The sequence below is a fragment of the Salvelinus fontinalis genome, chromosome 24, assembly GCF_029448725.1.
Source record: "Salvelinus fontinalis isolate EN_2023a chromosome 24, ASM2944872v1, whole genome shotgun sequence".
Taxonomy (NCBI): Eukaryota; Metazoa; Chordata; class Actinopteri; order Salmoniformes; family Salmonidae; genus Salvelinus; species Salvelinus fontinalis.
The window spans coordinates 6,956,347-6,983,587 of NC_074688.1; the positions used below are offsets into that span (position 1 = coordinate 6,956,347).

Sequence of the window (27,241 nt, forward strand, 5' to 3'; positions counted from 1 at the left end):
TAGTGTTATAATTCTTTTTTTCTTCTTCAGCACATGAAATGGAGTGACACACATTGACAGCAAGAGTTCTTTTGTGCATTTTCCCCCACTTGTAAAACGATAGGTCAAGCGCAAACAAGTGGCACCTATCAGATATCAGTCTTTCACTCGCAATTCCGATGACTTTATACATTCCAGTCAAGGCAGGACACAAATGTGACAGCAACATTCAACAGATGACACACACATTTCATTTAGTATATCGGATAGTTCCGTTTTTTATAATTCATACCTGGGATTTGAATGCACGTGAATGGACTGATGGAGCTTTCATCATGACATGAATATCCAAGTCAGAGTTGAAGAGAAAGCTCCTCATTTTACCACTGGGAAATGGACAGCCAAAATCGTCATGCTGATGGAACATGCCAAGGCCTACCCAGTGGCATCAGTTGACAGTTCAAAAGGTCAAAAGTCATACATGTTGTACCCTGAACATGAAGTAAACAAATTGCAAATAAGAAAGTGAATCAGTGCAACAAATCCACACATATATTTCATGGAGTACATCTTTAGCTTTAGGACAGAATTGACCAACACATGTATATTCCTAATATCAATAATAACACAGCTATCAACACTGATTGTGTCAGATATTGCTTAACAGCAGCTGATATTGTGGTGTATATGCCGTTGGATATCTGGTAGCACTTTGATGATCACCTGATAATTACTAGAAAACTGTGGTAATAACAACTAATACTTTATGGTACTACATCAAAGATTTCAAAACAATTCATAACCACCTTGTACCCAATGGTGCCCAAAAAATCTTGAAAATAAATTTATCATTTCTGTGTAATTACCATTTTACCATAGACTTTCTTACTAAATACCTGGTCATTTATGTACCGGAAAATGATGTGCAACAGAATACCGTTTTGAATGTATAAATACTCCGTCTCTATACTTAACTTATAGCTTATACAGAATAATGGACCTCTGCAAGGAGTCTTCAGTTGACCTGTCATGTAGATCAGCAGCAGTTCCCTTGTGTTCCATAAAGTGCTGATCTAGGATCGGTTTTGCCTTTTCGATCATAAAGAATAAGATTACATGGATGACGGGGACCTGATCCTGGATCAGCACTCCTACTCTGAGCCGCTTTATGAATACAGGCTCTGTTCTACAGTCTCAGTAGTAGTGACAGACACATTCTGACAGAGGTCAGTCAGTCACGCCTCATGACGTAACACGCAGTCCGTTGCTTCACCCATGATGAGGATATTGTGTTAAAGACAGATAATAAAGGCAGGCAGTAAATAAAATAAAACTTGTGTCATTGCATCAGTGTGGCTGTAGTGTCTGTTCTCTCTTAATAACCACATCCCTTCAGGGAGTTTTAATTGATCAGTGCATTTGGCATCCTTAAGGACAGTTTTCTCAAAGGATACCCACTTGTGACCCAATCACGGATTGCTACCAATATGTTTTGGGTTGTGGCTAGAATCGTTTTTGTCCTTTTGGTGGGCCACATGAAAACTGCAAAGGTCCCAGCCACACCCCTCCCTCACAGCCGGCTCCTGTCCAGCCTCTTCTTGGTAGGGTTGGGGTACTGGGGGTTCTCGATGACCCCCTCCCCGAACTTGAGCTCCAGGAAGGCGCGGTGGTTGTTCGGGCTGTAGGCGGTGACGCCGGCGAACGGCATTGGCACCAGCGGCTGCAGGAAGTGCTCGGGGAACTCCACATCCTGCTTGTGCTCCATCCACGTGTCTTTGGTCATGACGCCGTTCCGCGGGTAGAAGGGCCACAGGTCCACGTGGAGGTGGTTAGCCTCGCTGTATTGCACCCTATAGAAGTCCCCCTCCACTGCCCGCTCCCACACATAGCCGTTAGCGTCCACCAGAGAACCAGAGTCTAGGTTCTTCAGGTAGTCACAGTTGGGCACATCCTCCAGGTAGATGCCCAGGTCCACGTCATAGTCCCAGGGGATGATGTCCTGGTGGCGGGCTGCCCCCAGCAGGGAGCCTCCTTCCAGCCAGTAGCGCACCCCGGAGCTCTCCAGGATGTTGATCACATACTTGGTGGTCTCACGTAGTGCGCGGAGGCAGCATGGAGGGGTCCAGCGATCCAGGTACAGGTACTCAGGGGTGTCGTCTCGGACCGTACCGAAGCAACGCGCCATCTCCTTCCCACAGCCGTGCCACTGCTCCTTCCCATCTGCCAGTAGGAGACGCTTCAGGCCAAAGTTCCTCATCAGCCGGCTAGTGGCCTCCTTCAGATGGCTGTCTGCCTTCCACTGGTTGTGGGCTGAGCTGAAGAGAGGCCGGTGGCTGGCGGAGAAGCAGGGGCTCTCCAGGAGCTTGACCTTCCAGCCATGCAGGGAGGTCTGGATGAAGAGCGAGGGCAGCAGGGGCCTCCCCAGTGGGACAGACAGGTTGAAGAGGTCCTCGGAGCGGATGAGGACCACCGCGTCCCCCTGAAGGGCTGTACATACGCTACCACTGCTCCCAGACGCCGCAGGGGTGTAGGTGGCTGTCCACTCTCTCAGACTGACCCGCAGGTGCAGGCACTGGACGGCCGAGCGTGCCAACACGGGGGCCGCCACCAGCCTCACGGGCCCCCCACCCTCCCCCTCCAGCTCCCGGATCAGCCTCTCCACAGCCCGGCCCTGCTCCAGCTCCACCCCGTCAGGCACCAGCAGCACAAACTCGGTCTGGACGTGGAACTCTGGTCGGTGGGCCTGTGGAGGCTGCTCGGGGCTGGGGGAGAGCACCAGGAGACGGGCCCCCTCGGGGAGAGACAGAGGGGGGTAGGGCGGGGTGTCAGACACAGCCAAGAAGGGCAGCTCAGGTCTCTGGTGCTGGAAGGAGCGTGCCACATCACCGACGTAGTTCTCAAAGTCCTCAAACTCCCGTAGGAGGACAGTCACACGGGGGCCGCGGCTGTTCCCCTCTCCCCCGACACCTCCAGGGCCAACCATCCCCCCGCCGACCCCCACCAGGCTCCCCATGCCGCCCCCCAGCCCGGACGCAGGTAAAGCAGCCTTCCTGGAGCCCCTTCCTGGGTCCCGGCGTTTCTCCATCATCTGCTGCTGGACTCGGGACACATAGTAGAGGATGAGCAGGTTCAGAACAATGGCTCCAGTCAGAAGGCCCTGGCAGAAACTCACCCGCATGGCACCTCTTGCTGCGCTCGTCTGGCTCAGGGAAAGGTATAGGATGGAGCTCTCTATTCAGAAAGCCTGTCCATAAACATCAGGACCCCATCAGTAAAGAGCTACAGCCTATGTGCGTCGGGATAATAATGGCCAGCTGCTGGAATAGCTGAAATACACAGAAGACACCACAGGGATTTAAAACGTGATTTTAAAATGAGTCCTAAAAAAATGCACTTCAGATGGCTGTGATAGGCTTTAGAGGCTGGAGTCTAGTTTATTACATTAGATTCAAACGTCAAGGGACTAGGTGCAGTGTGTCTCCCATACATGGACTGGATTGCCCCAGTTCTCTTCAGCCAATACTTTGACCTAGATTGTATTCTTGACTATCAATTACAGCCAAATGAGCTACAGAGATCCTTCAAATTGATGCTCCCTTCTAGAATAGGTACCGTAGGCTATCAAGTATTACTACAGCAGTAACAGTGCCTAGAATTGTCTGCATAAGGCAAAATACTTTTTTATTCTGTCATTTAATGCTGTCAGTAGACTACACCAATGCTGCATGGCTTCTATGCAACCATGGAACCAATGCAACCAAGACCATTCTCAAAAAAAATATTTTATCATGATAAATAACCACAGAATCATTTAATTTACATCATTTCATAAAGGCCACACCATGACCCCTCTAAAAGCTTCATATGCAGAACTCAATCGGTCTTCAAATGTGAATCATGATCATTCTCCCCGTTATTTAGCCTACCATTCCCCAAATCGTTAGAATAAGACAGAGCATACAAACCATAACGCCCGTACATCGAATGCGCTCGCTGTGTGCAGAGGTGGCTGAGCTAAGCACACCATGGAGGCACCACCAGTTCAATAGCTCTTACTTACAGTGTAAAATACTAATATTATACGGACAAATTAACTCAAATAGTGTTCATATACTGAGACATTTAGATTAATTTCAATACCGCGGTCTGTAACATTGTACCCTTGCTTTGCTGTTTCTGGAAATGATCACAGGAAGCTCGCGTGAGATCACAATATGGCAGGAACGACGTCCCTGGTTACCACTCATGGAAAAAAACGATTCCCGTCGAAGCTGTAGTAGATTTGCTCTTAGCTCATTTTTTGGCACCCTTTCTCCATGAGTTATTGCAGTTGCTCTTTAGAGAGAGGAAGAAAGAAGGGTCGAGTGCTAGTGCTGGGTTTGTGAGGGTTGGGTTATTATTATTATCGCTGCTTGTTTCCACCTCCTTGTCCTGGCGAGAGCGCTAAAATGGAGGCGGAAAGATCCGGCGGAGTAGCAGGGGGAACGAACCAGAACTCTGGAGGCAGCGGCGTGGGGCGCAATCCGAACGGGCCGAAATCGGTACTCGGGCAGGCGACAACAGAAGCGGCCGCCGCGGCATCAGCAGCCGGGGCGATGGCTGGATCGTCGCAGCCTCGGGAACCGCAAGACGGCGACGCAGGCCTATCGCTTCCTGGGATCTTGCACTTTATCCAGTTCGAATGGGGACGCTTCCAGGCCGAGAAATATCGCTGGGAGGCCGAGAGAGACGAACTCAGGGTAATTACAATGTTATTATTTAGCTATAGCTATGTAGACTATAGTAGCTTGCTACGATTTGGGAAAAAGCTAGCCTAGCATTGCCATTATTCAGATCCCACAGAAATCACGACCGTTCCTCAATAGTTTCACTAATCGGACAGAATACTGTCCACATAATCACACATATCTTCATCCTGTGCTCCAGGATGTTAGCTAGAGTAACTTCAAACAATGTTGCTATGTTTGCGTCAGTTCAAAAGCGTTGATGTGGTTTTGACGCACGCGTTATTCTGGGATCAAAGCAAACCAAATATTTGGGGATTCCAGAAAATGATGTCACCTTTCTTGACTAATCCAAAACACTGGATTGTGAATTTACTTAATGTCTTGCATAATTCACAGGACTTTAAATTGTTCGTGTGTGTTAATTGCAGTGTTACATTGAGGCGCAGTCAATGCCATTCACCCGCTGATCCCAACGCAGCCAGACATATAATCGACATTGTCTATATATAGCGGATCACACAGGTGGAGGTGTCAATCGGCTATGTCGAGCTGCTCCAACGGTAATTAACACGGTTAGAATTAACGCCAGACGGTTGGCCTCCGCTGTTTCTGAACCCCTTTGACGGTTTCTATTTTTCTCTGTGCGAGATTACGGTGGGTCACGTGACTCACCGTCAATTACAACAGGGATTCAGTAATGCCAATGCGTTTGTAAATCCCGGAGCCACGCACAAAAAAAGACAGATGACGTAATGTGGTCCTTTTCCGCCGTTTACACACATGAACATTTTCACTCATGCCTGCCTGGGGAGTACAAAGCCTGTTTTCCCCCCATTGCTTTCCCCATATGTGGCCTTGTGTCAGCAGTATGAACAACAGTATGAATGAACATGAGCTGCTGAAATAGGACTTTGCTTGATTATTTACAGTAGCCTAAAGGCCTGTGTAGAAAAAGAATGCCATTCCACTGCTGTCAGTGTATTTCACTATCCTTCGCACTCTACCCTATAGGCTATAGCCTAGATATAAACAGGAAGTTGATATGTTATGGATGAACCACGACAAACAGGCCGTGGTGATTTTTTAGCAGCGTGCGGATGGATGTCGTAAGTATGTCACCGCCACCACTAGTCTCTGACTGGGAAGAATTTCTACGCGTGAACATGTGTGTGAAGGCGGGAATGTTTGTGTGTGAAGGCGGGAATGTTTGTGTGTGCATTCGTGAACTCGAGTGTATGTGTGTGTGTGTGCGTGTGTGCATGCATGAACGTGTGTGTGTGTGGGTGGTCTGGTTTTCTCAGGCCGAATTAGGGGGAGAACTTGGGACGGGAGAGAGCGAGAGGAGCGGTTGAGTGCCCTGTTCAAACAGTAGCCCAGCAGTTTACATAAGAGGACCCACGTGGCGGCTAAACTAGGGAAAGCCCAGCGGCACAAACACACACGCACAGAAGGCAATGCCTGGTGTGTTTTCTCTGCCAACCCTCTTGAGCCGAGGATGTGCCAGGGGTAGGCATGCTCTGAGACCAAGTGTGCGAGACACACACTTGTCCATCATCACTCGCATGTGCTCACTAATCTCCCACAAACACATGTATGTACAGTTGAAGTCAGAAATTTACATACACCTTAGCCAAATACATTTAAAACTCAGTTTTTCACAATTCCTGACATTTAATCCAGGTAAAAATTCCCTGTCTTAGGTCAGTTAGGATCACCACTTTATTTTAAGAATGTGAAATGTCAGAATAATAATAGAGAGTGATTTATTTCAGCTTTTATTTCTTTCATCACATTCCCAGTGGGTCAGAAGTTTACATACACTCAATTAGTATTTGGTAGCATTGCCTTACACTTGTTTAACTTGGGTCAAACGTATTGGGTAGCCTTCCACAAGCTTCCCACAATAAGTTGGGTGAATTTTGGCCCATTCCTCCTGACAGAGCTGGTGTAACTGAGTCAGGTTTGTAGACCTCCTTGCTCGCTCACGCTTTTTCAGATCTGCCCACTGTAACGTCCTGACCAGTGTTCTTATGTGTTTTACTTGTTTAGTGTTGGTCAGGACGTGAGCTGGGTGGGAATTCTATGTTGTGTGTCTAGTTTGTCTGTTTCTGTGTTCAACCTAATATGGTTCTCAATCAGAGGCAGCTGTCAATCGTTGTCCCTGATTGAGAATCATATATAGGTAGCTTGTTTTGTGTTGTGATTTTGTGGGTGGTTGTTTCCTGTGTCAGTGTTTGTGCCACACGGGACTGTGACGGTTAGTACGTTTGTTGTTTTGTATAGTGTCTTGTCTATGTGTTAATTAAATCATGGAAAATTACCACGCTGTACATTGGTCCTCCGATCCTTCTCGCCTCTCCTCGTCTGAGGAGGAGGAAGAGCTAGACTGCCGTTACAGAATCACCCACCAAACCCGGACCAAGCAGCGTGGAAACGGGCAGCAGCGACAGCAGCAGTGGTACAAGGAGGAATGGACATGGGAGGAGATTCTAGACGGAGAAGGACCCTGGGCAGAGCCAGAGGAGTGTCGCCGCCCCAAAGCGGAGCTGGAGGCAGCAAAAGCGGAGAGGCGGCATTATGAGGCGCTAGCAAGTTCCGGTACCACGTACCGGGCCTATAGTGCGCTTCGAGAGTCCAGTGTGCCCTGTTCCTGCTCCCCGCACTAGCCTTGAGGTGCGTGTCTCCAGCCCAGTACCACCAGTGCCTACACCACGCACCAGGCTTCCTGTGCCTCTCAAGAAGCCCTGTACGCACTGTTCCTTCTCCCCGCACTCGCCCTGAGGTGCGTGCCCTCAGCCCGGTACCACCAGTTCCGGTACCACGCACCAGGCCTATAGTGCGCTTCGAGAGTCCGGTGTGCCCTGTTCCTGCTCCCCGCACTAGCCTTGAAGTGCGTGTTTCCAGTCCGGTACCACCAGTTCCGGCACCACGCACCAGGCCTACTGTGCGCCTCAGCAGGTCTGAGCTGCCTACCTGCCCAACGCCGCCTGCACTGCTCGTCTGCTCAGCGCCGTCTGAGCTGCCTGCCTGCCCAGTGCCGTCTGAGCCATCCGTCTGCCCAGCGCCGTCTGAGCCATCCGTCTGCCCAGTGCCGTCTGAGCCATCCGTCTGTCCCGAGCCATCCGTCTGTCCCGAGCCGTCAGAGCTGCCCGTCTGTCCCGAGCCGTCAGAGCTGCCCGTCTGTCCCGAGCCGTTAGAGCCGTACGCCAGACAGGAGCAGCCAGAGCCGTCCTCCAGACAGGAGCAGCCAGAGCCGTCCGCCAGACAGGAGTAGCCAGAGCCGTCCGCCAGACAGGAGCAGCCAGAGCCGTCCTCCAGACAGAAGCAGCCAGAGCCGTCCGCCAGACAGGATCTGCCAGAGCCGCCAGCCAGTCAGGAGCTGCTAGAGCCGCCTGCCAGTCAGGAGCCGCCTGCCAGTCAGGAGCCGCCTTCCAGTCATGGGCTGCCCGCCAGTCATGAGCTGCCCGCCAGTCATGAGCTGCCCTCCAGTCATGAGCTGCCCCTCAGTCATGAGCTGCCCCTCAGTCATGAGCTGCCCCTCAGTCCAGAGCTGCCTCTCTGTCCGGAGCTACCTCTCAGTCCGGAGTTGCCCCTCTGTCCTGAGCTACCTCTCTGTCCTGAGCTACCTCTCTGTCCTGAGCTACCTCTCTGTCCTGAGCTGTCTACTAAAGCAAGTGGGGGCCTTGGTGAAGGTGCCTAGACCAAGGTCGGGGGCGAGGGTCGCCACTCAAAGGACGCTAAGGAGGAGGACAAAGACAGTGGTGGAGTGGTGTCCTCGTCCTGCGCCGGTGCCGCCACCGCGGATAGATGCCCACCCAGGCCCTCCTCTTGAGTTTTAGGGGTGTGTTCGGAATCCGCACCTCAGGAGGGGGGTACTGCAACGTCCTGACCAGTGTTCTTATGTGTTTTACTTGTTTAGTGTTGGTCAGGACGTGAGCTGGGTGGGAATTCTATGTTGTGTGTCTAGTTTGTCTGTTTCTGTGTTCAGCCTAATATGGTTCTCAATCAGAGGCAGCTGTCAATCGTTGTCCCTGATTGAGAATCATATATAGGTGGCTTGTTTTGTGTTGTGATTTTGTGGGTGGTTGTTTCCTGTGTCAGTGTTTGTGCCACACGGGACTGTGAGGGTTAGTATGTTTGTTGTTTTGTATAGTGTCTTGTCTATGTGTTAATTAAATCATGGAAAATTACCACGCTGTACATTGGTCCTCCGATCCTTCTCGCCTCTCCTCGTCTGAGGAGGAGGAAGAGCTAGACTGCCGTTACACCCACAAATTATGGAAATTGCTCCCAAGGATGAACCAGACTTGTGGAGGTCTTGGCTGATTTTTTTTGATTTTCCCATGATGTCAAGCAAAGAGGCACTGAGTTTGAAGGTAGGCCAGGAAATACATCCACAGGTACACCTCCAATTAACTCAAATTATGTCAATTAGCCTAACAGAAGCTTCTAAAGCCATGACATAATTTTCTGGAATTTTCCAAGCTGTTTAAAGGGACAGTCAACTTAGTGAATGTAAACTTCTGACCCACTGGAATTGTGATACAATGAATTATAAGTGAAATAATCTGTCTGTAAACAATTGTTGGAAAAATTACTTGTCATGCACAAAGTACATGTCCTAACCGACTTGCCAAAACTATAGTTTGTTAACAAGACATTCTCCAACCTAAGCGTATGTAAATTCCCGACTTCAACTGTATGTATGTAGGCCTAAATTGTCTCCATACACACAGAACACACAACACCATACAGAATATAGCCTACAGTTTCCTCTGGGCTGCTGCTCTGCCTCAAACCAAAAGTTGTCGATTGATGACTGCCCGGTGCGTGGAAAACATTATTGGCCTTCCCTCCCCCGTGTGTGTGTGTGTGTGTGTGTGTGTGTGTGTGTGTGTGTGTGTGTGTGTGTGTGTGTGTGTGTGTGTGTGTGTGTGTGTGTGTGTGTGTGTGTGTGTGTGTGTGTGTGTGTGTGTGTGTGTGTGTGTGTGTGTGTGTGTGTGTGTGTGTGTGTGTGCCGGTGGTATGTTTTTTTCGGGCTGAATCAGGTCGTTAAACGGGAACACTTGTGGCACTCTGTCTCCTGTGACAGCCAGCCAGGCTGTGGCGGGGCCAGGCCGAGCAGTTGGCTGGGGCAGGTGTAACCCAACGTAGCAGGCGTTTCTTTCTGGTCCTGACGAGAGATGAGTTCTCTTCTGCACTGTTCGACCAATCAAGTGGAGTGTCGCCTTGTTAACGTCCAAAAGTGGAAGTCGCGTCACAGGCTATCCTTTCCATTTCCCCGGAAAACAGGATGCTTCCGTTTATATACGCACCCAGTGTAGGGTGGACCAGGTGTGACGTCCCCAGAGCAGAGCCACAGGGCCATGTGACTACAGCCAGCAGGCCAGGCCAGGGGACAGACAGGTGGCACTGCAGAGGGCACCGCTCTGGTTCCTGTTAGTCATCACTGATCTCACATGACAGGGGGTTGGACTAAGCTATGTGGTGGCAGGCCTGGCGTAATCCTATCCAGTCAGGTAAGATCAGTGATTCCTTCAAGAACGAGAGGATGAGGGATACTACTATAAAACCCGTAAGCCTCTCACCTCTGTTAGGCCACACCAGTCCCGTAGAACTGCAGAAGGGTTCCAAATCAAGCAGTCATTTCTCTACTGAATATCTGAATCTACTCCTGCTGAGTCGGTAGAGAAACGAGAAGAGTGTTTCTGCTCGTCCTACTTAATTATGGTAATACAGTTGGTGCTGATCAAGGACCTACAGCGCTCCTAGTTGGATAATAAACGTCCGATTACGGTAGATTTCAACTTTGCGATCACAATTGTGGCACAGTTACTACTTGCCATAAATTGAAGGACAGAGCGCTTTGTAGCCATTGCCACTCAAGATCAGTGGCTCTCCGACTAGTGGTGACCAAGATGACATCACTTCCTGCTGGGGCATGTTAAGTAGGGGACCCGTAATGCCCTTCTCTTAGCTCTAATGAAAAGCCCAGTGCTCTAATGCGTGGCACACGTATGTACAGTACTGTTCTTCACTCGCCCCCACTTCTGGGCTCTTACTGTACGTCCCCCCACTGACTCTCTCTCTCTCTCTCTCTCTCTCTCTTTCTCTCACACTCCAATTGCCCTCTCTTTCTCACACTCATACGCACGTAAAGACACACATGCACACAAGCTGACATTTTTTGCAGACCTTAAGCGCGCTCCCACACACACACACATGCGCACGCACGGTACACACACACTCCAGCTCCCTGTCCCTGAAAAGTCCTCTGCTCTACTTGTCGGCTGATGCGTCTCCGAGGGATGGAGGATGGCAGAGAGGGTATAGGAGAGGGAGAGCTGCCCTTGACCCTGTCCAGAGGCAGGGTGGGTGGGACTGACTGAACTCCTCAGCAGGCCACACAGAGATGGCCATACAGAAAGCATACAGGAAGTGCTTTTACTTAGAAAGGTAGGTCTTTAGCCTGTCTTTGTGCTAAGACTGGTGTTGGTTTATGTGCCAGTGTTCAACAGGCATGTTTATAACATAGTTGATGCCATTTTAATTACAGTTCACAGCTGTTTCTTTTGGTTGAAGTTTCAACTTAATTTGTCCCAGAGGGCAATTGGTTTTGCAGCAAAGAATAACGTGAAACATACATACAATGCTACTGAATCAGCCATGGATTGGCAGCCGTCAATATAAACATAACATTGCTAATGATGAACATGAGCAGCAGCAACAGTATAAAGTAAGGCCTACATAGAAGATAAGTGAAGTGCCCTGTGCACATTCTCAGAAGCATCACGTCGACATCATCAAAATACCGTATTCCCTGTATTCAAAAGGCCAATGGCCGTAGGGGTAAAGGGTAAAGGAGTGCACCGTACCTGTTTTAGTCTTAACAGTTGGGGAATCTACACCAGGGGCCAGAGGGTAGGACATGGAGCTCCTGTTGTAGGGGGTGGGCACTGTCAGACAGGATGTGTCTGTTGTACAGGTCAGATTGTACATGTCTGAAGCGTTCCGAACGGGGCCCTGGATTGGACAAAGTCCTGCTGTTAGGACGTGATGTTCATGGATCCTGATGACATGCTCCTGTGTGTACACTGTAACACAACACACACACACACACACACACACACACACACACACGGCAAATAAAGCCATGTCAGATTGCAGTGGGCCAGTGGAGACAGAAGCCAGGAATGTAAGGAATAGTATTGGGAGAGATCACTGATGCTTATCTGAGATGGGAGGGACATTCCAAAGTAGTAAGTGTGTGTGTGTGTGTAAAGAAAAATGCGTTAGAATGACAGGTCGCAGCTCGCCCCTGTCGAGGAGGGAACTGAACCATGTGAGAACCCCATCCACTTAACGACGACGTCGATCCATTCCACACCGCCCCCTCTCTGTGTCCCAGTGCTCTGCTCTCCTGGCTGCACCCAACCACAGTGCATCTACCTGGTAGCTTCCCTCTCTACCTGGCGTGGCTGCTCCCCTGCTACCCCAGGCAGACACAGCTCTGAGCATGGTGCCCTTCAGGTGTATTTTAGTACCTGGAGTCTGTAGGTATGGCAGGAGCTGCTGCTAAAACCAGATCGACACTTCTAGCTGAAACGCACAGGAGATGCTGTCTTCTCAGAATAGCCAGTGTAACAGATATAGCGTGTCCCAGTAGTCTAAGTGATGAGCCATCAGCAGAGGTAGTTTTTGCAGTAGCGCAGTGTCATTATTTTGCTTTCATGAGTGCGGTTTGTGTGTCCCGGCTGTATGATCTTGCCGGCATCGCGCAGACCTGATGAGGCAGCATTTGTTTTTTTTTGACTGTTCTACTTTTCTAGGGCTCTGTGTGTTACCGAGTGTGTGTGTGTGTTTTGCGGTCTCAGACGAGCAACGGGACCACGCGCGCACGAACACACGCAACACACACACACACACACACTCCTCTCCTCGCGATTGTTTCCCCTCCAGATGTCTGGCTCGGGTTTGCTGGTCAGGAGAAGTTCTAAATACAGAACGCAGCTCCCTCCACAACCCACTACTTAGCCTGGGACTTGTAAGGGACGTCGGTTTGCGAAACCAAACAGCGAGTATTTCTGCACTCTACATGGCATTTGTTTAGTGGGTCCAAACAAACTTTGCTCAAAATAACTGGGAAATGGTATACTCAATTCAGTTGTGTTGATTGGAAACAGATAATGTTATGTGTGTTTTGTGTGTGTGTGTGCATGTCCTTGACGTGTGTGTGTGTGTGCACAGGCTCAGGTGACGTTCCTCCAGGGTGAGAGGAAGGGGCAGGAGAACATGAAGCAGGACCTGGTCAGGCGGATTAAGATGTTGGAGTACGCCCTGAAACAGGAGAGGTCAGACACGCACGCACGCACGCACGCACGCGCGCACGCACGCACGCACACACACACACACACACACACACACACACACAGAGTGTAGAGTGTAGAGCTTGGGTAACACTGCCATCTTGTGGTTCTTCCTCTCTCTGCAGGTCCAAACACCAGAAGCTGAAGACAGGCAGTGACCAGAGCCCAGGAGAGAAGAAACCAGAGGCAGAACAAGGTATGCAGGCTCTATGTAGACCTTATGTAGACTCTACGTATGCTCTAGGCCAGGGGTGTCAAACTAATTTTGCCCCAGGGGCCACGTTCTGTCTTCATCGAGGTCCGGAGGGGATCCACATTTCCGAGAAATGTTTCCTTTACCCATCATTTTCGATGCTCTCTGACTTTCTAGCTTTCATTATGGTAATTATTAGTGAGGCGGACACAGTCAAGATACTGTATGAATGTATGTCCATGATCATTTCTACACTCGGTTTTAGTCATTTTAAAGTATATTGAGTTCGTTCCCCCGCCCCCCCTGAATTAAAAAAATAAAAAACACACAAAAAACGACAACATTTATAATATATTTTTTAGTCAAAACACCCGCGGGCCGGATTGGACCCTCTCGGATCCGGGACATGTGCCGTATGTTTGACAGCCCTTCTGTGGACTATCAGAAGACATTCCACTTTTCCATGGAAATCTGTCACGGCATCCCTCTGTGTCAGCTCACTATATCTAATACCAGACTTGGGTTTTTCACTGTGGAGAATGTTGAATGTTCACTATGTAGCCTAGATAAAGCAGAACTAGTAACTTCCCCATGCTTTTGTTTCCACATCTGTCCCATTTAACTGTGTGTGGGTGGGTGGGTGGGGGGTGCACCGAGCTTTGAGGGCTGCTCTGGTGTTTGCTTCTGTTACAACAGAGCCTCCACTTCTGATTGACTCTTCGTCTATCCCACAGTGCCCAATGGGCCAGCAGAATCTGAATCTGAGCCAGCCAATCAGATGTCCTGGAAGGAGGGCCGTCAGCTACTGCGCAAGTAAGGCTTCCTCCCCATAGCGAGAGTAAGGCTTCCTCACCATAGCGAGAGTAAGGCTTCCTCCCCATAGCGAGAGTAAGGCTTCCTCCCCATAGCGAGAGTAAGACTTCCTCCCCATAGCGAGAGTAAGGCTTCCTCCCCATAGCGAGAGTAAGGCTTCCTCCCCATAGCGAGAGTAAGGCTTCCTCCCCATAGCGAGAGTAAGGCTTCCTCCCCATAGCGAGAGTAAGGCTTCCTCCCCATAGCGAGAGCAAGGCTTCCTCCCCATAGCGAGAGTAAGGCTTCCTCCCCATAGCGAGAGTAAGGCTTCCTCCCCATAGCGAGAGTAAGGCTTCCTCCCCATAGCGAGAGTAAGGCTTCCTCCCCATAGCGAGAGTAAGGCTTCCTCCCCATAGCGAGAGTAAGGCTTCCTCCCCATAGCGAGAGTAAGGCTTCCTCCCCATAGCGAGAGTAAGGCTTCCTCCCCATAGCGAGAGTAAGGCTTCCTCCCCATAGCGAGAGCAAGGCTTCCTCCCCATCGCGAGAGCAAGGCTTCCTCCCCATCGCGAGAGCAGCACTGTCCTCGATACTTTAAACAAACTGTTGAGTCTGAATGAAGAGGGTAATCGTGTGTGTCCATGGTGTGTGTGTGTGTGTGCGTGTAGGTACCTGGAGGAGGTGGGCTACTCGGACACCATCCTGGACATGCGTTCGAAGCGTGTGCGCTCCCTGCTGGGTCGTACCAGCCCCGAGGCTAACGGCGCCCCGGCCAGCAGCGAGCAGCAGTCCGCCCCGGACCCCGAGCCCCTGGCAGGGGGGGAGTCACTCCTCATCAGACAGATAGAGGAGCAGATCAAGAGGTGAGACCCCCATACACACACACACACACACACACACACACACACACACACACACACACACACACACACACACACACACACACACCCCTGTCCTCGGTGTAGGGTGCTGTGGACAGTGATGATGGAAGCTTGTCTCCGCGGTAGTCATGCCGTTGATGAGCACTATGTCTGTGATGGTGTATTGCATGTTTTTGTCAAATCTCTATGACTGTCAGTAATGTTGTTACTGTTGTAGGTTGCATCTGATGTGTGTGTGTGTGTGTGTGTGTGTCGGTAGGAACGCGGCGGGGAAGGATGGTTCTAAGGAGCGTCTGGGCGGTTCCGTGCTGGATAAGATCCCCTTCCTACAAGGCTGCCAGGATGATGATGAGGATGACAGTGATGAGGAAGCTGACTTCCAGGGCATGGGCACGGACCGTGTAGACGGGCAGCGCAACAAGAACAAGAAGCCGCGCGTTAAGGTCCGATCACGTCGACACGGCAAAGTGTGTGTGTGTGTGTGTGTATTAAAGCCCTCTCTCTCGCTCTCTCTGTGTGTGTAGATGGGGACTGAGCCCATGCCCACAGACCTGGACCCTGATGATGAGGAGGATGAAGACGACTCGGAGGATGCCCTGAGCGAGTTTGACTTCCTGGGATCAGGGGAGGAGGGGGAGGGGGCGGGAGAGGCCCGTATCTCAGGGGACGGCCGGGAGTTAGGTACGCCATCGTCATAGCAACCACCTCAACCACACCTGTCTGTCTCTTCGTCTGTCTAGCTTTCTGTCTGTCTCTTTCTATTTGTCAGTCCCTCTCTCCCTTCATCCCGATCTCTCTCTTTCTAGGGAGTCACATGTTCTGTACTCTCACCTCTACTGCCAATAAACCATTGCCTATGGTGAACCATTGTCTGTGTGTCTCACTATTACATGTGTTGTGTTTGGTGGGTGCCTTTGTCAACCACGTGTCTCTCTCTCTCTCTATCTGGAGCAAAGTGTTCTGTTAGCATAAAGCATGCTGTTTGGTGTCTGTCTACCTTATCGCTACATCCACCTCTCGGCCTGTCTCTCGGTCTCTTTCTATTTCTCTGATCACTCATCGTCTCTCCTTCTGTATGCGTGGTCATGTGTTCTCTCGGCCTTCACGTCTCTCTCTGTCTTTCTGTCTGCACTCTCTTTCTTTCTCTCTCTCGTTCTCTCGCTCTCTGCATGACTGTGTGTGTTGTGTGTGTCTCTCTCTCTCTCTCTCTCTCTCTGCATGACTGTGTGTGTGTGTGTGTGTGTGTCTCTCTCTCTCTCTCTCGCTCTCTCTCTCTCTGCATGACTGTGTGTGTTGTGTCTCTCTCCACTGGCCTGGTTCAGAGAAGCGCAGGAACAAGTTACAGGGCATGATGTCGGACTTCCCCCCCAAACCCTCCCCGCCCCCCTCTGTGTCGGGACAGTCTCGCTCCGGGGAAGGTAAGACAACACCCGCCCCCAAAACTCTCCCTGTCTTGCTGTACCAAATGTTCTACACTGTTCTGTATTGTTTCATGGTTTGCGTGGAACCCCAGGAAGAGTAGCTGCTGCTTTCGCAACAGCTAATGGGGATCCTCAAAAACCCCACAGAATACCAAAGTAGCTAAATTGCTTCTCTCTCTCTCATCTAAAGGGATACTGCTCTGAAGAGGTACTTGTTTTAGTATTGAATAAAGGAAGGGATGTGTTTTTGATAAGATGGTGGTTTAATGTAGCTGTTCTCCCTCCGCTCCTTAAGGTGGCGCTCTGGGTTTTTCCTCTGACGTCTTCATCCTGGACGCCGTCGGGGGTGGAGACATGAACCTGGGAGAGCTGGCTGACCTCACCGTCGCCAACGACAACGACCTCACCGTGGATGTGAATACTTGAACACACACACAACAGAGGGGGGGGCCTGAGAGAAGAAATTGCAGTTTTAAACATGACTTAAGCCGTGTTCTTATGCTATCTGAGTGACTATCTTTTTTACGTACTTGATATTTTTCGTCGTTTAAGTTTACCCCCCCCCCCCCCAAAAAAAATTGGTGGCAACAATTTAGCAGTGGCGTCCCGCTGCTGCTAAATGAATACACTCACAAACACTCTGACACCTGTGTGCGTGTAGCTGCAGGACAACCGGGAGGAGTTCAAGAAGACGTGGAACCCTCGCTTCACGCTGCGTAGCCATTTTGATGCCATCCGAGCGTTGACGTTCCACCCCAGCCAGGCCGTTCTAGTCACAGCCTCCGAGGACGGAACCCTGAAGCTGTGGAACCTCAACAAGGCCATACACTCCAAGAAGTAAGAGCCTAAGGAATAGCACGACCATAACACGCCAATATCAGGGCCTGCATTCAGAAAGTGTATCATAAAGTCGTCATGCTGATCTAGGATCAGATCCCTCCTGTCCATGTAATCTCATGAATTGTTATTTAAAGGGGGGAAAACAGATCCCAGATCAAGCACTCACTGCTACTCTCAGATGCTTTATGAATACAGGCCCAGGAGTGAGAAAGAAACTGAATACGGTCTGGTAGTTTGCTATAACACTGTGTTGTAATTTGTAAATGGATGTTGGTCTTTGCCTCCAACAGAAATGCAGCGCTGGACGTTGAACCCATCTACACCTTCAGAGCCCACAGGTGAACTCAGACCACTCGCGCGCGCACCCACGCGTGACGCATTCACGCATACAAACACGTTTGTTGCAACTATCACGTGTTCTGGCGTGTTTCTGGGTATAATAGCTACTCTTTGTGTGATTGTGTGTGCGTACAGTGGTGCCGTTCTGTCTCTGGCCATGGGAGAGGACGGAGATTCGTGCTACAGCGGGGGTCTGGACGGAACCGTGCGCTGCTGGAAGATCCCTGACATCAACGTGGATCCCTACGACAACTACGGTCAGTCCCCGACCCCTGTCTGACCACTCGGTCACCTTTCACCTCCGGTCAACCAGTCAGAACTAGCCAGGTTAACCCCAGCTAACGTATTCAGCTCTGAGTCAGTGGATTGCACATGATTATCTCCATGACAACAGATTGACTGAAATTAGAGCTGTGACGGCCATGGAATTTTTGGAGGGAGGTTATTGGTCAACCAAATGACCGCGGTCACCGGTCGTTGCCTAGGCCAGGGGTTTTCAACCTTTTCTTGCCCAGGGAACTCCGCCCAGGCAAACCGGTGACCCAAGGACCCCCGTATTAAAGGGATAGTTCGAGATTTTGACAATGAATCCGTGAATCTGCGTACTTCCCCAGAGTTGTATGAACGGGAACAGCTAGCATGCTAACTGTTCCTGTAGACATCGTCATTGAGCTAACGCTAGTTACCATTGGCTCGTGAAACTGTCTAAGAGACATACAAATGGTATCCACAATGGTATTCTGTTGTAGCTAGCGATATTCATACAAAATTATTATTTTACACATAAAAAAATCCCCCCCAAAAGAAAATCACGGACCCCCTAGAGGGGCCGCGGACTCCAATTTGAAAAGCCATTGCCTAGGCAACCGAAGACTCGTTTGCTACAACACCTTGCTTGTTTCAGCAAGGAGCAACACCGTTTCATCCCGTTGTAGAATCCATTTGTGTGTGTGTTCTCTTTGTTGTGTAGACCCGGGCATAGAGAGCAGTGTGTTGTTGGGTCACGAGGACTCAGTGTGGAGTTTGACGTACTCTGCCACCCACCGTCGCCTGGCGTCCTGCTCTGCAGACGGGACCGTTCGCATCTGGGACCCACAGAACTCTGCCCCCTGTCTCTCCGTCTTCAACAAGGAGAAAGGTGAGCGTGTGTTTCTGTGTGTGTGTGTGTGTGTGTGTGTGTGTTATATCTCAACTCTCTCATCCCCCCCCGTCCCCCAGAACACGGAACGCCCACCTCGGTGGCCTTTGTGAACTCTGACCCCGACCAGGCGGTGGTGTCATTCGACGGAGGCGAGACGCTGCTCTATGACCTCAATACAGAGCAGAGCATCATGGTCCTGGACACCAGGACTAAGGACGGTGAGTCCTAGGGCCTGTTCTAATACTGTCAGAATGTTTCCTGTGGCCTGGTTGGGCTAGCGGTAATGCCGCAGCCTCTGGCACACGTGTACGGGGTTGGCTAGGGGTGTAATGGTTAACCGGTACCTATTGCTGTTTTAGGGTCACGGTTCGATTACATTTCGCTACAGCGGGAAAATGAAATGCAATTCATAATGTTTAGCATTCACAATTTTTCTTGGCATTGTCTGCTGTGAGAGGATTTTTATGTTGGGCCTCTCAAGTTTACACTCTGATGCTACGTTTGTAACCATGTGGGAGGTGGGAATTTACCAGTTCCCACAGAGGTTATAGATACCAGTTAGATGCATTTATGTTACCTTTATTTTACTAGGCAAGTCAGTTAAGAACAATTCTTATTTTCAATGACGGTCTAGTGGGTTCAGGGGCAGAACGACAGATTTGTGCCTTGTCAGCCCGGGGATTCGAACTTGCGACCTTTCGGTTACTAGCCCAATGCTCTAACCGCTAGGCTACCCTGCCGCCCCAACTCATTGAGAAACGGCGATTGGCTAATGGCCAACAAGCTGCGCAAACCATAAACTAAAAGTACAGCTTTTAAACAAATTATAGAGTAAAAAAACGAAAACAATTATAGATGGCTTTTTATATCTTATTTTGTTGTTGCATTTCAGTGCCGAAAATGCTGTTATAGAGGCCATTTCCTTAGTAGATGATGTCAGAGGTCAACATGTGGGAGAAGTGGGTGCTCAGAATGATAGACGAGTTTCCCACTAGTAATTACCAGTTGGAGGGCCATTCAAGTGGATTTTTCCCAGTGGTATGTGGTAAATACCCACATCCCACATGGGTCACGAATGCACCATGACATTGCCTCCTTCAGTGCCATATACGCACTTGTGACTCTCATAAAGGGGCGTGTCTGTAGCACATCTCCCACTCCGGGGTAATGTGATGGACTTAAGCAAGCGCAACACAGGATGCATTGGCCAATTCATTGAAAACTTTGGCTTATATAGAGCGGGGTACTAGCTGTTTGCTGAAATGGATGCAAGAGGGAAGTTCGTAGCGTGGCTCGAGCACCTTCACGAGGTGCTGAAACACCCCATTCTCAACCACCGAGAATGGACGCATATCCACGGCTATGTACCAGAGACTGTAAAGAATATAAACATAGCCTACCTATCGCTCTTGTATTTTCTTTGGCCCGGGTCAGAATCAGCTGCCAAGGGCTGCTTGAATGCAGAGGGGAGATGATGTTGTGTTTTATTTTTTTGACGTTTCCGTCTTGCTCCGGAATACTGGGGCGATGTCGGCGTAAATGCGTCAACATGTTTGAGGTGTTGGCAGCTGCGTAGGCAGTTCTCGTTGCACGTGGCGACATACTGTTAACGGTTTATCCACAACTCTCTGTCCATCGCCGTTGTAATCTACTGGGAAACCAACGTTTTCCCAGACTGGAGATTTGAACAACGATGGCAGTATATTCACAAAATGACAGTTTTAAAATGTGCCAATTAAGATGAGAATTTAGATTACAATGCGCAAAAAATGGCCTCTAGTTGTTTTAACGGAATGAGCTAAATCGTTTTACTCAAGACGCATAGGCCTACAATGCAGCATCGGCATAGCCTATATGACGAGTGTTTTTATTTAGTAAATATGTATTTTTTATGTATTCATCTGAGGTACCTGAACGGTTCGGTACGAATATGTGTACCCTTACACCCCTAGTCGGGAAATAAGTTCAAATCAGGCATACTGCATCATCTTTCCCCACTCTCATCCTCTCCCTGTTCAATAAAATCTGAAAATACCTTAATATATATATGCATCCATCTGTGCCTCCCTGCCATGAGAGGCGCCAGGAGGAGCTCCCTCTACTGATCTGTATGTGTCTGTGAGCTGATGTGTGAGCTGATCTGTGTGTGTGTCGCCCCCTGCAGGCAGTGAGCTGATTAACGGTGTGGTCAGCCACCCCTCTGAGCCCATCTCCATCACCGCACACGAGAATCGCACTATCCGCTATCTCGACAACAAGACAGGTCAGCCTCTGTCCCCTGCTGAATCCTACCTTTATGTAACTACGCCAGAATTAGGCCTCGTGCTTGATCTGTTTTATCTGGGTCGAACTAGCCCATAGCTCCAAAACTCGCTTTTACCATTTGATTTAATTCAAGTCAATGTAACGCCCACCTGCGTGTGTTACCAGGTAAAGTGATCCACTCCATGGTGGCACACCTGGATGCTGTCACCTGTCTGACCACGGACCCCAAAGGCACTTACCTCATCTCTGGCAGTGAGTACCAGAAATCCAGTGTTTCTTAAAGGGCTGCAATGTTTCGATTTTTGCCCTAGCACTACACACCTGATTCCGCTAATCAAAGGTTTGATGATGAGTTGATTAGTCGCCGAATCATGTGTGTAGTGTAGTGTAGTGCTAGGGCAAAAAAAAAGAAGTGCACCCCTTTGAGTCCCCAGGACCATGATTAGGACACACTGCTTCTAGCCTCACCACGTGATTCCGCTGTACTCTAACTGTGCTCTCCGCTTCCCCCTGCAGGCCATGACTGTTCGGTGCGTCTGTGGATGCTGGACAACAGGACGTGTGTGCAGGAGATCACGGCCCACAGGAAGAAGCACGACGAGGCCATTCACGACGTGGCCTTCCACCCCTCGCAGCCCTTCATCGCCTCGGCCGGCGCCGACGCACTCGCCAAAATCTTCGTCTGAGAGAAGGCACAGACAGGGACTCAACATCATCCTCACTGGTACAGAGTGAGAGAGAGAGAGTTGTGCTTTATCTTACAATCTGTTAGTTGAGTTTCTTGACAGTTTCTACTTATATGAACTTGTCCCTTCTTTTCATTACAGCCCGACTAACACAACTTGGCCAGAGGAGAGTGATGACTACAATGGACAAACGTCACACACAATTCCACATTCACAGTTACACACGTACACATCCAGTGACATACACACACAAAACTGTTGTCCTGCACCCCACTGGCTGGGTCATCGCCACAGGACACTATTACCCACGGTTCTCTCGCTGATCCCATGATGCCTCAGTAGCTTGTTGCAATACTAACCGTACTGTTTTTCTAACGACTAAATCGGACTGCTCGGTTTATTAGGTCCGTTGACTACACTACGATACTCTCATTCACTTCTACTTTTTACAGTCCACTTATGGTTATTATAAGACAGTGTGTGTTGACTTTGATCACTACGCATGCTGATGCAGCCCGTGCTATGACGAGTGACGCGGCTCGCGCACGGGTTCACTTTCCGTTTGAAACTTGTTTTTTAAGAGATAAGAAGCTTCGCTCGCCAGTTGCTAACACGCGTAAGTACCTGACTACAGTAGAGTCCAGTACCCACCCGTTGACGGCAGTAGCAATTGTCTGCTGCACCAGTGTGGGGGAACAATGCATTTCATTCCAAAGACTTCTGAGGGTTTTGGTTTTTGTGTGTTTCGGAGACGCCTCCTAACCGGTGTTGGACAAACGGCTTTAATATCAGCCTCATCGCCAAGATACTAAGCCTGAGTGTTTGTGTGTCCAGTATTGTACGGTCATCCATTTCAGTAGGAGGGTGTGTTTGTGTGTGTTGCACTTGTTTAATCTTGGTGCTAAGACCTCATCAGTCCGAGTCTGAATCAGGGACCTGTTATCATTCAAGGTGTGTGTGTGTGTGTGGGGGTCCTGTTTGTCTCTCACTGGGATATTTGTCATCAACAGTAGCATGACATAGCTTGTATCATCACTCTCCAGCCATGCCAACTGTTTGTGTTGAGATACTGTATGGGTGATTTGTATCTCATAGGAAACTAACACGCTATGCTAAGCAGACACTTTTCTACTGGTTTCTTTTTATATATAGTGTGTGTGTGTGAAGTTTTGTCGTTTCATCGGTACAGCTGGTTTGTGAAAGAGTGTGTTGTTGATGCCGCAGTAGAGCCCTCTGACTGAAACGGTGGACATTGCCAGAAAGTGGCATCCTGTATTCTCTCTCTGTTAAGTCGGCATCAAGTCAGAATGGTCCTTGGAAACAATCTAAATAATCCAATGAAATGACTGTTGTTGATTAGGTTTCTGTTTCTTGTGCGGGGGGGGGGGGGGGGGGGTTGCACTGAATTACCCAGAGTGCTCATATTGGGAAACTGGCCTCTCGCCCGTGTCAACGGAGCCAGGAGGAGAAATTTGCCACCGGGATATGGGAACAAAAGCCACATAAAGAGCCCTCCTTCCTCCCCCTTTCCCCTTTGGAGAGGAAAGAAGAACAAACACTACCTGAACCCCCGAGCCCCTTTACATTGGCCTCCGACAAAGACTGAATTTAGACAGGGCTGGTGACTGTGCACCAAGCGATCACTTTGTGCTTGGATTATTGTGGAGCTGTTTTTCCTGGAAGGGGTAACAAGGTCGGACAAAGAGCGGAGCCTTGGACGTGCGCTATAGACTGACATATAGGTCAGAGGTCAGGGGTGATGTCGTTGGGTAGCCGGCCTCCTGGCTCCTTCAAGTTTATTTTTGAACTTTCCGCGGTGGAACATAGGCAGGGGGGAGCCCTGAGGGCAGATCTCTGGCTGTGGAAACATGGTTCCACCAGGCCAGGGCAGAGCAGGGCATGGCAGTAAAGATTGAATGGTCCAGTAGCACCACGTCAATCAGTAACTGGCCCCGAGCTGCCCCCAAACCTACGAATCAACCCCTAGCACATACGCCAGAGGGAGGGGGTAGAACTCATCCCAAACCACTGATACCAGATCAGGTATTTTTTCATCCCCTTAATGGTTAAAGTCAGCATTGGGGTTAGGGTAATCTAATTCTAGATCTGTGGTTAAGGTCAACTTTAACCAAGAGCGCCTACATGCAACAGGGTCACTACAGGGGTCAGAGAATCAAAGGTTGCTGGTAAAAATGACTGAGGTGTCAACGTTTCTCTCCACTTCACGACCTTATGGGAAACCACACTCTCTGGTCAGACAGGTTTCTGTGGGCTTGGTTTAGTTCACGTCAGCGTCATGTGTTTGCTTTTCCATGATGGTTTCAGATGTATTGAAGTCGATGAGGCAGAGAGAATGCCTAAGTGCTACGTACTGTAGCACACGGTGTGCTGTGATGCTTTGTTGTTGAGAGGATAACTATAGTGCGCAGTTGTCAATCACCCAGCAGATGGTATCACCCACCTCTCGGAAGTCCGGTGGACATTTTTTTTGTGTAATAGTGCATCCACTCCCACCAACGTTATAGCTTCCGTACGAAGTGCATTCTAGTGACACGCTAACTAACGGTTGGCTATAGGCTGCACTACATCAGCTGCACTAGACCCCAAGACTAGACCAAGAGGTTACCTGGAGCCCGTATGTGTCTTAGCGGGGTTGTGGAGACCATGGCCCAGTTTCCCAAAAGCGTCTTAAAGAGCGACTGCCCCTAAAAAAATAAAAGAAACGTATTGTTTTGAAAATAGCCTATGTAGCATCGGTGTGAGTCAGAAGCATTTATTCTACTGTCAAAATTGACTACAACGTGTAAATAGGATAATTTTGGTCATAAAGTCAGTCTCGTTCAAAACGGAGATTTGCGAGATAGGGAAAAAAATGGTATTTCACAGAATGAAAGTTACCATTACAGTTTTCCATAGGTTGGGTTTATTTGAATCCGTCCCACAGCTGGCTGCACCCAAGTAATCATCAATGCTGAGTGCAGCTGCACATGACCCAATGTAATGTTCATGATCAATTTGGTTTGACTTTGGATATCCCTACGGGGCTAGTTAGGGACCATCAGTAAATTGCACAATGCAGAAAACCAACTATACATCATATAGCAATATTGAATGCAATTAATGAGACAACTAAAAGATGTGCAACATGAACATATGGTCCCATTTCCATTGTGTAATTTATTGACGTCCCAAACGATCCCCAGAGACAAGCTATCCAAAGTTAAACTAACTTTGCCACGGTCGCATACCAGCTATCTGGAGCTAATTGGCGAAACGATTTGGCTAACTCTTCTTTAACTCTTGGCTAACTCGATTTGGCTAGCTCACATCAAACCACACCCCGAAACCAACTCGCGGTTTGAATTCAGTCCTGGCTGCTAGCATTTACTAATGAACCGAATCTAAAACGAGGACAAATCAGGAAGTGCAGTTGCATATGTTCATCGTTAGAATCTTCATAGGAGCATCGTTAAATCGCCAAGCTGTTTCTCAAACCCATTACTAAAGTTGCATTTGAAAACGACTGCCTCAGAACAGCGAAGTGTGTCGTTAGATGCTTTTAAAAAAAACACATCCTGGTCACTTTAAACACAGAACAGAATAAATCAGCTAAACCGAATTCGAGATGTTTATCTGTCTCACTGTGAACGCAGATAACTTCAGACCGAAGTTGACTGCTGCATATACAAAGTTGCCAATGGCTTTTGAGTTCTTTGCGATTGTTGTAAACAAGCGAAGGATACAAATGTGCATCAAATGAAAACCGAGTTGACTGAAAGATAAATATAGAAAATAGGTTTATAAAGGCTACATACATAGGCCTGTTTATTTAAATCACATTGAAATCAATTTCATGTTCAATCAATTGAGTTCTATTTAGCTGGCTAGTCTACTGTCTGCAATTTTTGCCTCAATATATTTCATGTGTAATGTGCGCAATGATATGCCGAATCTGTGATTTGTGCATTATTATTGGTTAAGCATTAGAATAAACCACCTCAATATTTGCAGCCATCAGGTGATCATCTCTCTAGGAGCTGACCGGTTGTCAGTATTGTGAAATAATTATGTTAAGGTAAGATATGAATAGAGAAAGCAGTCTTTCTTTGTATCCTATAGGTATCGACACATGCTCCAGCGACCCACTTGGCGAACGTTCTTTCTGCGTGGTGTTTTGGGAAACGCATGTTACATCTTCGGCCGTTGTAGGAACGATGCATTGTTTAAAATACTTGTGCGCCTAAATTCCCTCGTTATCGGGAAACCAAGCCCTGAAGTGTCTCACTGGTATTTCTCCTCCCTTCGCGTCAATATTAAGACTGCATGAGTGTGTTGGGCGAACTCTGCACTCCGTGTCTGTGTGTCAGTCAGAGTCCACATGTACGTCTGCAGCGTTGAGCTATAGACTGGTCCTGATACGCTCAAATATGTCCGTCTTCTGAGAACAGACAAATCAATGTGAAAAAAATCAAAAAAGCGAGAGGAAAATAGATATGACTGTAAATGATGGAAGACTAGAGCAACCATTATCTGATTTACATGTCCATTCTCATTTTTTTATTTGTTGCTTTTTTCCCTTTGATTATAATTATTATCTAAGAATACTGTAGTGTCATCAGTGAAATCTTTCTTCTTTGCTAGGCTTAGAACTTGCTTGTGATTGATAATGACAATGTATACCTTGTAAAAAACAAAACGGTTAACAAATCAGAAAAAGAAAAAGAACATCAAAAAGTGATCAGTCCGAGGCCAAGGTAAAGGACTCTTGTTTCTTTGTGTTTTTATTTTTTTAATAGCAACTTATCACTGTGTGATATTTTGTACATCATATTAAGCTGTATTCAAACAATTTCCTCTAACTACAAGGGATAAGAGACCTGCTTTTTATTGAGTTTGTTTTATTATATATATTTTTGGAACTGCATTCTAGCTCGTATCAAATGACAGATTTTCCTTCTCTTTACTTTGCGGGTCTCGTGTTATGTCATTAAAGAAGAAAAACACAAAAAATTCTAATAAAATAACGATTTTGTACAGTGAATTGAGAGCAGTGTTGTCATTCATTGTATCATGACAACTGTAATTGATTACTGTATTACTACATATTAATTATCAACTTAATGATACATGGTTTCTTAATTTATGTTATTTTTTAATTTTATTTATCTAAATTATATATATATATTTTTAACCCCTTTTTCAATTACGATCTTGTCTCATCGCTGCAACTCCCCAACGGGCTCTGGAGATGCGAAGGTCGAGTCATGCGTCCTTCGAAACATGACCCGCCAAACCGTACTCCTTAAAACCCGCTCGCCAGCTGCACCAATGCGTCAGAGGAAACACTGTTCAACTGACGACCGAAGTCAGCCTGCAGCGGCCTGTCCAGACCAGGAATGCCTGAAGTACCCGTCTTCTAACCCAGTCATCACCAATTCTGCAACTAGACAGGTTTCACAGGTCTCTAGGAAAATATACAACAGGACCCACAACAAGCAAGTGACCAAGGGATTGTTAACGAACAGGCCACATTAACATGACAATCTTGACAGCCACCTGCTACCCATGCTCTGGAGAAGACGACCCACAAATATCAAGCTCACAGCACCCCTTC

The 27,241-nt window shown here is 48.5% G+C and overlaps 2 protein-coding genes across 6 annotated transcripts; one reads left to right on the forward strand and one right to left on the reverse strand.

The window, feature by feature from the left end:
- On the reverse strand, nt 1-11,802 carry LOC129821859 (ribitol 5-phosphate transferase FKRP-like). Of its 5 annotated transcripts, XM_055879562.1 has the most exons (3): nt 3,945-4,035; nt 3,152-3,305; nt 1-3,073 (listed from the first exon to the last, which is right to left on the reverse strand). In XM_055879562.1, the coding sequence occupies exons 2-3, from the start codon at nt 3,155-3,157 to the stop codon at nt 1,550-1,552; spliced, it is 1,530 nt and encodes a 509-aa protein (XP_055735537.1). In that variant the 5' UTR covers nt 3,158-3,305; nt 3,945-4,035; the 3' UTR covers nt 1-1,549. The 5 variants fall into 5 exon arrangements, with proteins under 5 accessions (XP_055735537.1, XP_055735536.1, XP_055735535.1 ...); XM_055879561.1 differs by lacking the exon at nt 3,945-4,035 and adding an exon at nt 11,582-11,802 and having other exon boundaries at nt 1-3,305; XM_055879560.1 differs by lacking the exon at nt 3,945-4,035 and adding an exon at nt 4,120-4,208 and having other exon boundaries at nt 1-3,305.
- Nucleotides 4,415-26,668, forward strand: LOC129821857 (striatin-4-like). Its single transcript, XM_055879555.1, has 18 exons — nt 4,415-4,718; nt 12,954-13,057; nt 13,198-13,268; nt 14,000-14,078; nt 14,723-14,917; nt 15,195-15,378; nt 15,460-15,616; nt 16,258-16,353; nt 16,652-16,770; nt 17,018-17,193; nt 17,487-17,534; nt 17,671-17,792; nt 18,506-18,673; nt 18,754-18,894; nt 20,841-20,939; nt 21,107-21,193; nt 21,458-21,665; nt 21,769-26,668. The coding sequence occupies exons 1-17, from the start codon at nt 4,428-4,430 to the stop codon at nt 21,625-21,627; spliced, it is 2,307 nt and encodes a 768-aa protein (XP_055735530.1). The 5' UTR covers nt 4,415-4,427; the 3' UTR covers nt 21,628-21,665; nt 21,769-26,668.
- Nucleotides 26,669-27,241: the final 573 nt, after the last annotated feature.